This window comes from Rhinatrema bivittatum, chromosome 2 (genome assembly GCF_901001135.1).
Source record: "Rhinatrema bivittatum chromosome 2, aRhiBiv1.1, whole genome shotgun sequence".
NCBI lineage: Eukaryota > Metazoa > Chordata > Amphibia > Gymnophiona > Rhinatrematidae > Rhinatrema > Rhinatrema bivittatum.
Window position 1 is genome coordinate 152,959,584 of NC_042616.1, and position 14,163 is coordinate 152,973,746.

General features: G+C 42.9%; 1 protein-coding gene across 1 annotated transcript in view; it reads right to left on the minus strand.

Moving 5' to 3' along the window:
* SLC39A12 (solute carrier family 39 member 12) overlaps window positions 1-14,163 on the minus strand; it is a 114,555-nt gene that overhangs the window by 51,994 nt on the left and 48,398 nt on the right. The window contains exons 7-8 of the mRNA XM_029588748.1: window positions 13,313-13,462; window positions 68-175 (exon numbers count right to left, since the gene is read on the minus strand). Coding sequence (XP_029444608.1) covers window positions 68-175; window positions 13,313-13,462 — 258 coding nt within the window. The remainder of the gene's footprint in view (window positions 1-67; window positions 176-13,312; window positions 13,463-14,163) is intronic.

Consider the following 14,163-nt stretch of genomic DNA (forward strand, 5'->3'; position numbering starts at 1 on the left):
ATAAGAGTTTACACTGTTTGTAAAGAAGTAAATTATGCTAGCAAGGCAATATAGATTAGTAGAATACCAGCTGTATGGTTGAAGTGGATTTGCTTCTCCCTGATTGTTGACTCAAATCAGATTCCACTGGAAGGTCATGTGAATGTCCCACATGTCCATTAACCAAAGAAAGGTCCTGTTAGACAAAAATGTTCTACAATTAGATTTGCAATATTGCCCAATTAATGTAAAAGCAGCCTCTCTTTATTTGGGAATCAGTTTTCAAAAGTTAGCAAAACAAAAGCCCAAACAGTTGGGCACATATCTCAGTCAGACTTGTTTTTAGTTGTGTGCAATTTCTAAATTCAAGCAGGCACATACAGTTATGAATTTGTACACCTAGCAGAAATCTAGTGTGAAAATGGCCAGCATAGCTACACAATTTGACCAATTTCTTAAAGAAACTACCTGGCCAAAAACATTTGTTTTGTTTCAGGAGGGTTTTGTCACCAAATTTCATTTCTATGTAGTGTTCTCTTTTGTTTTATTTTAGAAAATAGTGTGTGGTATTCAGGAATAGTGAGAGCTATTGGCAAAGTGCTCATGCTATTTCTTAAAACAAAAAAAAAATGAAAAAACTCCGAATTTTGGTGGGATATTTTCATTTCATTTGCAAATTAAACAAAACAAGGGTCTTTCATTGCACTTTTTATTTCATTTGCTTACAAATGCATATTCCTAAAAGAAGCTAGAAGATTCATCCCTGAAAGGCTCATTGGTAATGGTAGCTATTTAAATCATACTGTGATGACAGAATCAGACTAGCAGCTGGTTTTGTCTGGCAGAGAGTACAAGTATACAGTAAGAAAGAGAAGTTCTAGTGGAAATGTAAGCACTCACAGAGGGGACCCAGGAGGGTGGACAATGACCACCCTTGTATTGCTGGCTATTTAGATTATTATAGAGTTTACGTAGTGGTAATTTTCTAAAATAAAAGATAGAGTCAATGGTCTCCTCCTTCCACTCCAGCTTCAGTGGAAAAGGAAGAAAGATTCAAAAAGGTTTACTCAGGGCACCATTGCTGGATAATGGGGTAACTGCTAGGGCAGAAGCAGGCTGGAGCCAAGAATAGGCTATGCAGGACAGTACCTTCTACCTGACTGGCCACATCCCCCTTGGGTTCAGCCTTCAGGTTCTGGTGGCCGGTAAGACTTCACTGGAGGTGCTGGCATGGGACTAGAATGCAACCACTACAAAAGGGCAAAGCTGCAGCAGGAACAAGAACAAAAGGGTGCCCACAAAACCAGATAAAACAAAATACAAGACAGCAAGAAGACCAGCACACACAAGAACATGAGAACACAAGAACATGAGAACATAAGAACATAAGAAAATGCCATACTGGGTCAGACCAAGGGTCCATCAAGCCCAGCATCCTGTTTCCAACAGTGGCCAATCCAGGCCATAAGAAACCTGGCAAGTACCCAAAAACTAAGTCTATTCCATGTAACCATTGCTAATGGCAGTGGCTATTCTCTAAGTGAACTTAATAGCAGGTAATGGACTTCTCCTCCAAGAACTTATCCAATCCTTTTTTAAACACAGCTATACTAACTGCACTAACCACATTCTCTGGCAATGAGAATGCCAACTAGCAGACAAAAACAAGGCAGGAACAAAACAGAACAAACAACACAAACACACAGAGCCAGAAGGCCAGAAGGAACAGGCCAAGTACAGAGAAGAGAACAAAACAAGAATAAAAGGCCAAGAACACAGATGATCATAGCAAGGGCTAAAGTTAGATCCAAGCTAAGGTGAGGAGTTTACAGGGAAGCAGGCTTATAAGGTTATGACAGTCCTGAGTCATGGTATAAACATGACTGCCAACAGGACCTCCAAGCTGCAGAACTGAGCAGAATACTGAATGTGAGATCTCACTAGTTATTTTTTTTACACATTTCTTTTTTTTTTTTAATTTTCAAAATTACGTGAATCACTTGTAATGAAATTCAGTACATTTTCTGGTATACACATTTTTATATCATCCAACCAGGATAAAGTAACATATAATATAAACTAGAAAATCCCTCCAGATTATGCACCTAAATATAGGAAATTCTGGGGCAAGAAAATTACAGAACAAAAATAAACATTTATTACTATATAGGTAAGCAACCATTAATTTTTAGTCGATCACACTCCGGAGACTTCTTGGGAATAGCCTAATAGGAAATCCTGCAGTTGCTTAGGGTCAAAGAAAACATAATTATTCTCTTGATACCTAATGCAGCATTTACAGGGAAATTTTAATACATAACGGGCACCCAAATCGATAACCCTTTGCTTCATAGCTAGAAAATCTTTCCTACGCTGCTGCGTTTCCTTAATTACATCAGGATAGATCCAGATTTTTTTACACATTTCTAAACCACTATATCCAATGGTCTAAGTGGTATAGATTAAAACATATATAATAAAATGAAAACATCCAAAAAGTAATCTTAAAAACAACAAAAAATCAAATATAAATAGAACATGACAAGAAATGCTACCATAACATGCTTAATCATATACCTGCTTAAACAAATAGATGTTTAAATGCTTCTTGAAGGTGGTAACACATTTCCTGTGATCTATACTATGGAAAAAAGTAGGTAACATTGCCTTTCTATAGGTCACTAGTGAGACTCCATCTTGAGTACTGTGTTCATTTCTGGAGGCCATGTATTTATAAGGATATTGAGAGAATGGAAGTGATTCAGAAAAAGGCTACTAAAATTATAGAAGTCCTATAATACAAACCCTACAAAGAGAGGCTTATGACACTCAAAGAGAGTAACTGTCAAACAAATCTGCATGGCCCCATGTATGCATGTATATAGCCACCCAGGGATCTGTGACACTATTTTATAACCTATTGTATGAAATATGAGCAGATTATAAAATTGTACGCCTACCTCAAAACATATTCATATATGTATGATTATGTAGGAATACCTGCATTACATTGAAAGTGCGTATTTGAATGCATTGAAAGCACATAAACGTAGATTTTCAAAGCAGCGCAGGTGCACGTGGTTTCCAGCACATGCACATGGATGCGCCAATTTTATAACATGCACGCACCGGCCTCTGCCCTGCTCGGCCCACCCCTTTTTCAGGGCCTGACATTTGTGCGCATTTCGGGACTTACGTGCGTGGCCGGGCCCTTTTGAAAATGCGTGTGGCGGGCGCAGGGCCTGGCTATGCATGTAAGTCCCAATTTTTAAGCATGCGGCCCTTTGAAAATTTGCCCAATACTTTTCCTTCCTTTTTTAAACACATATGCAAGTATATTTTGCATGTGAAAAAAATCATAGCATGTTCACGTAAAACCCTGCTTATGCACGGAAGTCGATATATTTTAAAACATGCGCGCAAAATTGAAATCACCGGTATGCCAAAACCTTCAACAGAGCAATCAGTCTTTTTCCAGGTCATGGAGACCTACCTAAATTCTTCACGCTAAATTTCCCCCAACCAACAGTAAACAATAGATGAGCCTGATATCAATTGCACAAGATAATCAGCAGCTGGAAAATTATGCAAATAAGGTGATAAATGCACGTGAATATGCCCCTTATAAAACAGCAGCTTCCACATGTAGCTCATGGACCTGCCCCAGAACACCCCTAGACCACCCCTTTTTTTACACGTGCAAGTGAGACTGATCTTTTTAAATCAGGATGTACACGAATACAAGCTAATGACACACAAATATGCTAATTTTAGGCATGTAAATGTTTTGAAAAATTCACCCCAAAATGGAGGAAAGAAGAGAAAGGGGAGGAAATAATAGAAACATTCAAATATATGCCAGTCTTTAATAAAGTATGGCAAAGTGAAATTTTGCATAGAAAAGGAAATTGAAGGACAAGGAATCATGATTAAGAAGTTAAAGGGAGGAAAGTTAATAAGAAACATGAGAAAATACTTATTTATCAAGAGGTTAGTAAATACCTGGAATAGCCTACATGTAGAGGTAGAGGCAACTGAAACCTTGACAAAATTCAAGCATGCTTGAGAGAGATTATAGAGGACAGGCGTGAAAATAAGCTTATGTGGGTGCAATATGGAAAACAACTCATTCTTGATTTCTTCATGATCCGAGGCAAGTGAAGCAGTATCAAGCATGGGCTAATCCTGAACTGGTAGCCTGGGAGTTCAAGGGTCCATTCTCCCTGCAGGTACTATTTGGACTCCTAGAAAACTATCTTCCAGCCAGCTAACTGTGTCGTTTGTTTGTATTCGATGTTCTGATTGGTCAAGTGGGAGCCGACTCAGATTTGCCAGGATAGTTTTTCCCTACCCCTTGCTGCACTCCTCGCTAGCAGAATACAAACACGACACCTCTCCAGAATGCCAAATAGCTCCTTCAAATAGAATGAGCCCTAGCACCCCTAGACCTCCAGTTCAAGGCTGGCTCATGCCTGATAAGAGGTGACAAGGAGAAGACTAGGCATGGATAAAGGATGTATGAGCTGGTAGGGGATGTACACAGCACTAAAGCTTTTGGTTTGTTTTTTTTTCATTTTGGATAGGGGTTGTTTTTTTTATTTTCTTTGTTCCTTTAAATGTTGTTGTTTTTTTTTTTTTTGTTTGTTTGATTCATTTGTAAAAATGAAAAACCATTAAACATGAATAAACTCCAAAACATAAAAAAAAAAAATGAACCAATAAAAAAATAAACAGGTCTCCAGTGGACCTGGCTAGGCCTTCCTGAGCCAAATATTTCTGAAAGCCAGGTCTGGTACTGTGGCCTAGTCCTAAGTTGCACGCAGTGCTGGAGCCGGGGACTAGTCCCTCCCCCACCTTTTAAAAGTGCTGGGACTGTGGAGTGCCATTCCAACCCCACATGCCCCCTTCTTGGATCTGGTTCCAAAATTCCAGGAGGAAAGCCCATTTACTCCCGCCCAGGTCCTGGCATTTAAAAAATGGCACATCTGTCTGGAGGATGGCGTCAAAATGATGTCATTCTGGTGCCTTCCACCAGTGTGGCTCATGCCATTTTAAAGTACAGCCATACATTTCCATGGCTGTACATCAAAATGGAACCAGCTGCATCGGTGGAAGATGCTGAAGTGACGTCACTTTGGCACCATCTTCCAGGAAGATGGCACCATTTTTAAAGTGCCAGGATCTAGTCGGGAGTGACTAGGCATTACTCCTACTCTTTTTGGAACTGGAAGGGGGGGTAAGATGAGCCAGGGTGGGAGCTCCCTGCCCCTGCCATGGCAGGACCTAGCCAGCAGGCTCTGGGACAGACCCTGACCAGGCCAGCTCCTAGGCAGGCTGGATTCGTTTTTAAACTCAGGCAGACCCAACCAGAGTTTTCAGAAACCGCCCCCCACCCCCCTTTTCTTTTAAATGCCACAAATGTAAAAATACTTGAAAAGTCTGTGACAAACTGAAAAAGCCACATAGCCTCATTTGTTGCATTTTTGGCATTTGTTAGAAACGAATTAACATCCCTATGAGCTGGCAACAATACAGGTTACTGAATAGTAGGGTGGGAACTGGTACACCTTAACTCCTTAGAAACCATCTGGGCAATGTTGGCAGGTCGGTAGGGAACAGGTCCTGTCCAGCAAAGCCTCAGGGACATAGACAGCCTCACTAGTTTTCTAAGATGTTTAGATTATTACAAAAATTGGTGGTAAGGCACTAGGGAGAGGAGCAAGGGCTAGGTGTGGGATGTATTCTAATCTACCCAGTATGAGAGAGAACCAAAAAGGAAGAAATTAAGGACTGAAATCCTATAAGCAGTCAAGCTTTTACAATTGGCAGCCGAGATATATCCTGAGCATTATAGACCAGAAAGACTGGGCACACTTGATAGGCCAATTAGTCTGTATCTGCCATTACCTGCTAGGTTATATTAGTTCAGTGGTACCAGATATACATTCATACCTTCAAGCATTTTATGCTGAAAATCTCCTGCTTAAGAGTTATCCCCCCTTGGCAATGCTAAGAACATGCCTTGCTTTGCTCTGATGAGGGTGGGAGCCTGAACAGTGTTTGCTCTAAAGTTGTTCTGTTTGATATAAAACTGCCTCCCTTCTAACACCATTGACTGTTTCCTGAGAACATCAGTGTCAGGCTCCCTCACAGGTAGTACACAGGGCATGTAAGCATTAAAAATGAAAATGGCAAAGCACGTTCACATACATACAACTTCATTTTACGATGTTCTGTGTCATCGTCAAATCTGTTTTGAAAGTAGTTTCACTATGTAGCTGCAACTAACTTTTTACATTTAGGGTCTAACATTTAAAGCCATTTATTTGCATAAAACCCAGCAAGGAGCTATAAAAGTACCTTCCCTGGGGGGTAATAAAGAAGCCATTTAAAGGGCAAGCTTTCCGGCTACAGTTAGCCAAATAACTTGTCCAGTATAATCAATGGGCTAAATGTCCCACTGAATATACTCGTTTAAAGTTATACGGTTACATGTAGCCAGATAACTTGAACTCTAACTGGCTAATGATAGAATATGGCCAGTTAGACCTAAAGTTATCCAGGCTCATGTGGTTGGATAATTTGCTACTTACCTGGATATCTTCAGAGATATCAGGGTAAGCAGCGCCTTTCAGAAGGGAAAAAATACTGCTGGCCTCCCAGCCCAATGCCCACCCTCTCATACCACATGTATGTACCCCCACAAGCTTTAAAACTGGAAAAGTTTTAAAGTTCCAGTCATTGATCATTGCTGGCCCGAGCCTCCCCCTTCCTCCCTTTTAAAAATTCTTTCTTTGTACCTCCTCTGCCCCCCCCCCCACCTCTTTCCCTAACCCCTTGTTGATACCGTCTCACCCACCTGTTACCTGCAAAACTGGCCCCTCTGCACCGGGATCACTCTTCCCGATCAGTTCTAATGCAAGTTCAGCTCTTACCTAAGTAACACTTCCCGCGTTACATAGGTAATAATTCTGGAAGCGTAGTTTTACATTAGCTTAAAGTTAGTCGGCGTCGGGCCGTTCTGCAGGGCTTCCGGGATCCAAGATGGCCGCCCTGCCCTTAGGCACGAGGCCGCGCCTCCTTGGCTGATTTAAAGGGGCCTCGTCCTCCAAACTGCCTGCACCTGTTTCTAATGGACTAGACTGCTCACTCCTCAACTTGGCAACTTGTTTGCTACGAGTCTGCTTGCTTCGGTGAGTCTTCTGGTGCCTCGGGTTCCTGATTCCTGGTTCCTGCTTCTTCTTGGTGATTCCTCGGTGTGTGACTTCGGACTGGCAAGCGGTGATTCCTCAGTGTGTGACTTCGGACTGGCAAGTGGTGATCCCTCGGTGTGTGACCTCAGACTGGCAAGCAGTGTTCCTCTGGTACTCGACCTCAGACTTCTTCTAGACCACCCGTTTTCAAGGGCCCACCTAAGTCCCAGCAGTCCGGGCTCCTCCCGGGGGGGCCACGGGCTTCCAGTGGCGAAGATCCAGTTGGCTCTGCTCCAATGTCACGTTTCTTCGCCCTCTTAATGACTGTCCCCAGCCTTCAGCACTGAAGGACCAGCCGGTTCCATCTTCGGTTCCGCCTCGCCACCCGATGGGGGAACCAAAGGAGCCATCTCCTAAGGTATACTAACCTCCCATTGGTCCAAGGGTTCACGACCCTCCAGATCATAACATGATTTTAAACATCTCTATCATATCCCCCCTCAGCCGTCTCTTCTCCAAGCTGAACAGCCCTAACCTCTTCAGCCTTTCCTCATAGGGGAGCTGTTCCATCCCCTTTATCATTTTGGTTGCCCTTCTCTGTACCTTCTCCATCGCAACTATATCTTTTTTGAGATGTGGCGACCAGAATTGTACACAGTATTCAAGGTGGGGTCTCACTTTTCAAACATTGTAACTCTGGGTAATCTTTTGGAAACTTTTGGAACTTTTGGAAAAAATAGTTGGAACTTTTGGAAAAAATAGTTTATTCTCAGTTAACGGACTTTCTTACTGAAAATCAAATATTGCATAAATATCAATGCGGATCCAGGCAACAATATAGCACTGAAACATTGCTTCATTCTATGCTTGATTTTTTGCTTTTGCAGTTTGATAAGGGAGAATCAGTTACTGCTTTCTTCATTGATGTTTCATCGGCATTTGATACAGTTTATCATACTATCTTACTTGACAGGCTAAAATAAATAGGCATAGATGGGGTTGTTCTAGCCTGGTTTAGGTCATTTTTAGAAATTAGAAAACAGCAGGTTCTGCCTCTTGTGGGGTACCACTTGGTTCGATCTTAGCTGAGGTGTTGTTTAATTTCTATATAAGACCATTTTGCTCAATTCTGGAATCACAGTCTATAATTTTCAGGTTTTATGCAGATGTTTTGCAGTTAAAGTTTGTTACAAATGGTCATCCTTTAGCATCTATAAATTGTATTACAGATTGTAGGCAATGAATTAATGACTGGATGAAGGAAAACATTTAATACTGAATGCTCGAAAAACTGAAGCAATATGCTTCTCTCATGGTCATCATTATTTGATGAAATAAAATATTGATTCTTTGTCATTACTAGACACTGATATCCAGTTTAAAAACTCTGTGCTTAATCTTGTTTTGTTTGACAGTCGGCTAATATTTAAGAATCATTTTCAAATTAAATTGAGATTGCTGCAACACCTGAAATACGTACTTGACAAGGATGATTTCTGAACCGTAGTTCAGGTCTTGTAATGTCTAATGTTGATTATTTAATTCTCTTTTCATTGGTTTGCCAGCGGATTCATTGTGAGCCATACAGATTTTGCAGAATTCTGCGGCCCGTATGATATTTGGGGGAAAGCGATGGGATTATGTCACACCTTGGATTATGGTACTCCATTGGTTGCCTGTAAAATTCTGGCTGGAGTTTAAAATTTTGGTGCTTGTTTTTAAAGTTCTAAAATTAAATGGACCTTTTCATCTAGCTGAATTGTTATATAAGTATACCCCAATGCGCGGTTTGTGCTCTACTGATAAGGGATTGTTAGCGATCCCTTCTATTCATTCTGCTCATTTGCAGGAGACATGGGGTGGGTCACTCATGATGGCTGGGCCTAAACTGTGGAATTCTTTTCCCAAGGCATTATGTGCCTGTGGAGATATAAAAGTGTTTAGGAAGCTTCTTAAGGCTCATTTGTTTAAGCAGGCCTTCTCACATAGGACCTAATGTACTGTTGCTTGTGTAATTTTTAATGCTATTTTAATGTTTTTCTGTTGTGTTTTGTTTAATTTATTAAATGTATTTTATTATGTTTTATTTACTGTAAACCACTTAGTATATTTTTGTTGTTATAAGTGGTCTAGAAACATTTTAAAATAAATAAATGGCTGGATAAGGACTGAATTTAGCCGGGTAACCCAATATAAGGATAACTATTATTTTATCCATCTAAATCGTTGAGCTAGAGGTGGACCCTTGGCCTGGTGCAGAATTGGTATGGCCCTCTGGTACAAAAGGTCCTGGGAAATCTTGTTCATTAGCTGCTGGAAGACTGCAGGGGCGTTGCAAAGTCTTAGGCCTCAATGAGGCTTAAGATGTGGTTGTTTAAGCAAGCCTTTCCAGACCTCACCTGACCATTAATTCGCCAACAACTACAATCAGACATTCTCTGAACATTGCAAACAATTGCTCGTTCCGTTAAATTCCTATTGCCTTTCCTTCTCCTCCCAGTTTTGAACACCCCTGTTTTATTGTAACTTCAGAGTTTCCTTTCACTTGTTACTGTTTGAGTTTATTTGCATTTTCACCCCCTGATAAATGTAAACCAGCATGATGTGATCCTTATCTCGAATGCTGCTATAGAAAAGCACTAAATAAATAAATAAATAAATAAATAAATAAATAAATAAATAAATAAAGTCTGAAGAGCATTACTATATACTCGTAGTGACCATCTCTTGTGTTGAAGGCGGTTTTCCAGATGTCTTCCAGTTGAATCCGTATTAGGTTATATGCTCCCCGGAGATCCAATTTAGTAAAAGTTTGTGCGCCCTGTAGGTGGTCGAACAGTTCACTAATAAGTGGTAGTGGGTACTGGTCCTTACAGGTTACTGCGTTCAAACCTCTGTAGTCTATACATGGTCTTAGCCATCCTTCTTCTTGACAAAGAAGAACCCGGCACCTGCAGGAGAATTAGAGGGTCTTATGAACCCTTTGGCCAATTTTTCCTTGATGTTTGTTGACATTGCTTGGGTTTCTGGGAGTGAAAGGGGATAGGTTCTGCCCTTGGGAGGCATGGTTCCAGGTAGGAGTTCTATTGGGCAGTTAAACTCTCGGAGTGGAGTCAGGTTATCAACGTTTTGTTTGGAGAACACGTCTTTGAATTCTGAGTATGGAACAGGTAAGCCAGGAAGGGTTGTAGAGCTTAAAACTGTCACAGATGGAGACATTTGCCGTAAACAGTGGGTTTGACATTGGGGGCCCCACTGGGTGAGTTGCAGGGATTGCCAGTCGAAGTGGGGTGCTTGTAACTGGAGCCAAGGAAGTCCAAGGACTATGGGGTGTGTTGATCATTTCAAGATCAGGAAGGAGATCTCCTTGTCATGGAGAGTCTCAATGGTGAGGCGAATGGCCATGGTACAGTGAGTGATATGATCGGGGAATTGAGGCGATACGGAGTGGTATCTCCAGAGGTTGGATTGGTATCTGCAAGAGCTTGACGATCTCTTCCATAATGACATTTTCACTCATCCCAGTGTCCACGAGGGTGATGGTGGCGAATGGACATGACTCCCTAAGGAGGGAGATAGGCATCAACAGTTGACGGCCAGAAACTGTAGCACCCAAGCTCAGGACCCCCAATGGGCTCAGGCTTTGGGGTTTCCCAGATGTACAGGGAAAGTCTGGAGAAGGTGTTCGGAACCACCACAATATATGCAGAGTCCTGATTTTCTGCATTGCAGACATTCCTCTGGGGTCAGGTGGCCGCGGTTGATTTGCATAGGCTCCTCAGGAGGTTGAGGGGCCGCTGGTAAGGCCTTCAACCGAGGACTCTCCGAACGGGGTGATCGTAGGGCAGGAGGTCAAAGAACCCTTACCTCCTGATGCCGTTGACGAAGGCAGTAGTCGATTCTACCGACCAGGGAGATCAGGTCTTCCAGAGATACGGGGATCTCATGGGCAGCCAGTTCATCCTTAAGGGCCAGAGACAGTCCCTCAATGTAGAGTGCCCACAGGCAGTCTTCTTGCCAACCTAACTCAGCCGCTAGAGTTCTAAACTCCATGGTATATTCAGCAAGCAAGCGCGAGCCTTGATAGAGGTGGAGTAGATGGTGGCCAGCAACCGCCTATTGGCCTAGGTCCTCGAAGGTGCATTGGAAGATGGAGATGAACTGAGGGAGCTGGCGAAGGATTGAGTCAGAATGCTCCCAGAGTGGGGAAGCCCATGCCAGGGCCTTCCCCTTAAGATGTGAGAGGATGAATATGATTTCTGTTGCCTCATCGGGAAATAGCGAGGGTTGCCGTGAGAACTGCAAATAACATTGGTTTATGAAGCCTTGACAGAGGTGAGGATCTCCATTGAAATGGGGTGGAGCTGGGAGGGCCAGCGGTGCCCGTGAGGGCGAGGTATAGGCAAGAGCCCCTGGGTTGGACATGGCAGATTCCTCCAATTGAGAACGCATCTTTTCCATGGAGGAAGCCAACACTTCCATGATCCATTGTTGTTCTCGGACATGATTGACCAAACCAGGGATGGCCTGCAAGGCAGGAGATGCCACCAAGTCCATGGCCTTGGCAACCAAGGGAGGTGAACCTTTGGCCTGGTGCAGGATTGGTATGGCCCTCTGGTTGGACCTGCCACCAGGAGGTGGAGCTCACAAGGATACAGAGGCTAGCTGGAGCTTTGCCAATAACAGTCCAAGGTTTCCGCAGGTTGAGCCCTTGGGTACTCGGACTGCCTGGACTTAGGTGGGCCTCGGATGGCCTCCCGGAGAAGTAACGGAGGGGTGTGCCCACCACGAGCAAGGGTGCGCAGCTGATGTAGAGGTGATGGACCAGATCCGAACTGGAAGCTCTGGAGACCTCAGGGAGGTAACAGTTCAGGAAGGTTCTCCAGGCGACACAGGCAGCGCCTGTGGGTCTAGTCAGGTGAAGGCCGCTGGTGGATCCCGAGCAGGTTAGTCTGGTAGCCTCAGTAGGCCAGAAGAGAGTGTCCGAGTGAAGTGCAAGGGTCAGAGCCAGAGTATCAGTCCAGAAGTGGTCAGCCAAAGCAGGGGTCAATACCAAGGTTAGTCCGAGTGTAGTCAAGGCAACAGAGGGTTAGTTCCAGGTGGCAGATGAAGGGAATGGTCAGGCAGGCAGTGGTCAGTTCCAGGCAACAGACAAGAGAATGGACAGGCAGACAGAGGTCAGTTCCAGGCAGCAGACGAGAGAATGGTCAGGTAGGCAGAGGTCAGTACCAGAGATCAGTCCGAGGAGGTACTATCCAAGTAGGATACAGGAACACACGGAGACTCAGGAACAAGGAAACGCTGGAACACAGGGTTAGGCAAACTTAGAACATCACGGTGTCGACCCGATTGCCAAGGCAAGGTCCTGGGGACAGGGCATCGCTATTTATGGTCAAGCTAAGTGATTTCATCACTTCACATCCAGATCGGGTTCCCCGCACTTGGCCCTTTAAATAGCAAGACGTGGGCCGCACGTGCGCCTAGGGGTGGGGCCGAGAAGGTCGAAGGTGCAGAACCCCGGCGAAGCTCTGCTGCGAGGCCTGCGGCGTAAAGAAAACAGTGGAGGGCCGTGGTGAGCGACGGTTACAGCGGGAACCAGAGGCAGTGGCGAGACTGGAGCTGGTTGAGGGTAGTGCAAGGTTTGCAGGCCTGGTTATGGCACCCACGTGGCCGGGACGTGCAACATAAATGGCTTTTGAATATGGGCCTCCATATTGTAAGAGTTTTTTTGGCTGAAGTGTATGTTTTAGTCTGTATTTTTTTATTTATTTATTGTATTAGTATTGTTATGTGGATTTTATGCCTATATATTTGTAATCTGCACTGGATGAAATATAACATTTATAAATAAATAAATAGGTTAATTTTCAAAAGGACTTCTGTGGATAAAATAATTCTTTATGCCCAGAAATTGCCTTTGACAAAATTGCTCATCCCAAATTTCGGTAAATCCATGTGACTATAAGCAAATTTGGGTGCACCAGACTGCTTTGAAAATTGGTGTCTTATGTGCAATTTTGATTATCTTCTTATGCAGGCTGTTAGAAAATATCCCCTCTAATGACTATATTTTAAATGTGTCATACTGCAATGTAAAATTTAGTTTAAAAAAGAAGAAATTTATAAAAAGGAACTATTACCTGCCCAGTTGATAATAGAAGTAAGTAAAGTTTTTCTAGAAGAAAAAATACATAAATGCCTCCAATTATTGCCAGCAGTTTCCAAATATATTCATTATCTTCATGGGAGTTCTCGTCCTCTTCCTCATTATGATCATGCAAGTTAAGTATCTAAAAAGCAAATTAAGTAAAAGAAAAAACATAAGTAATGAAGCCTTGATTTAGCCTTCCTCTCCTTGCCCCTTCTTCCCTAAGCACAGAATCTTTTGTACTGCCCAAACCATCAGAAACCAGGGATATGTACAGCCATAGTTTTCGTTTTGGTTTGTTTCTTTTAGTTTTTTAAATGAATGCGTATCTCTATTAGAAACCAAGAAGTTCTTTTCCAGCTGCTGTGCGGCTCAGCTAGTTAGCATTGTTTAAGTGGCTAACTCTGAATATTGGAGTTAGCTGTATAATAAGTTATATGCTTCAAAACGCCCCCCACCCAGCCCCGGAATGCCCCTTTCTTACCCAGCTAAATTCTAGCTGGGTAATTAGTTACCCAGCTAGAATTTAGATGGATAAGGGCTAAATATAGCCGGGTAAGCCATTTAGATGGATAACTATTACATTGTCCATCTAAATGGCTTTTGAATATCGACCTGCAGTGTGTAGGTTATCTTCCTCAAATTTGTTCCCTTTACTCATTACATCCTTCCTCTGTTCCCATTTCTCTTACCTCCAAACACCTAATTCTCTTACACCCCTCACACACACACACACACATCTTAAACCTCTCCCCGCATAATATTGACTGCCTTTAGCCTTTGAACTGAGCTTGATAGTAGGACGATGACAGTGGCAGAGCAGCACCCCGGGCCACAATCTTC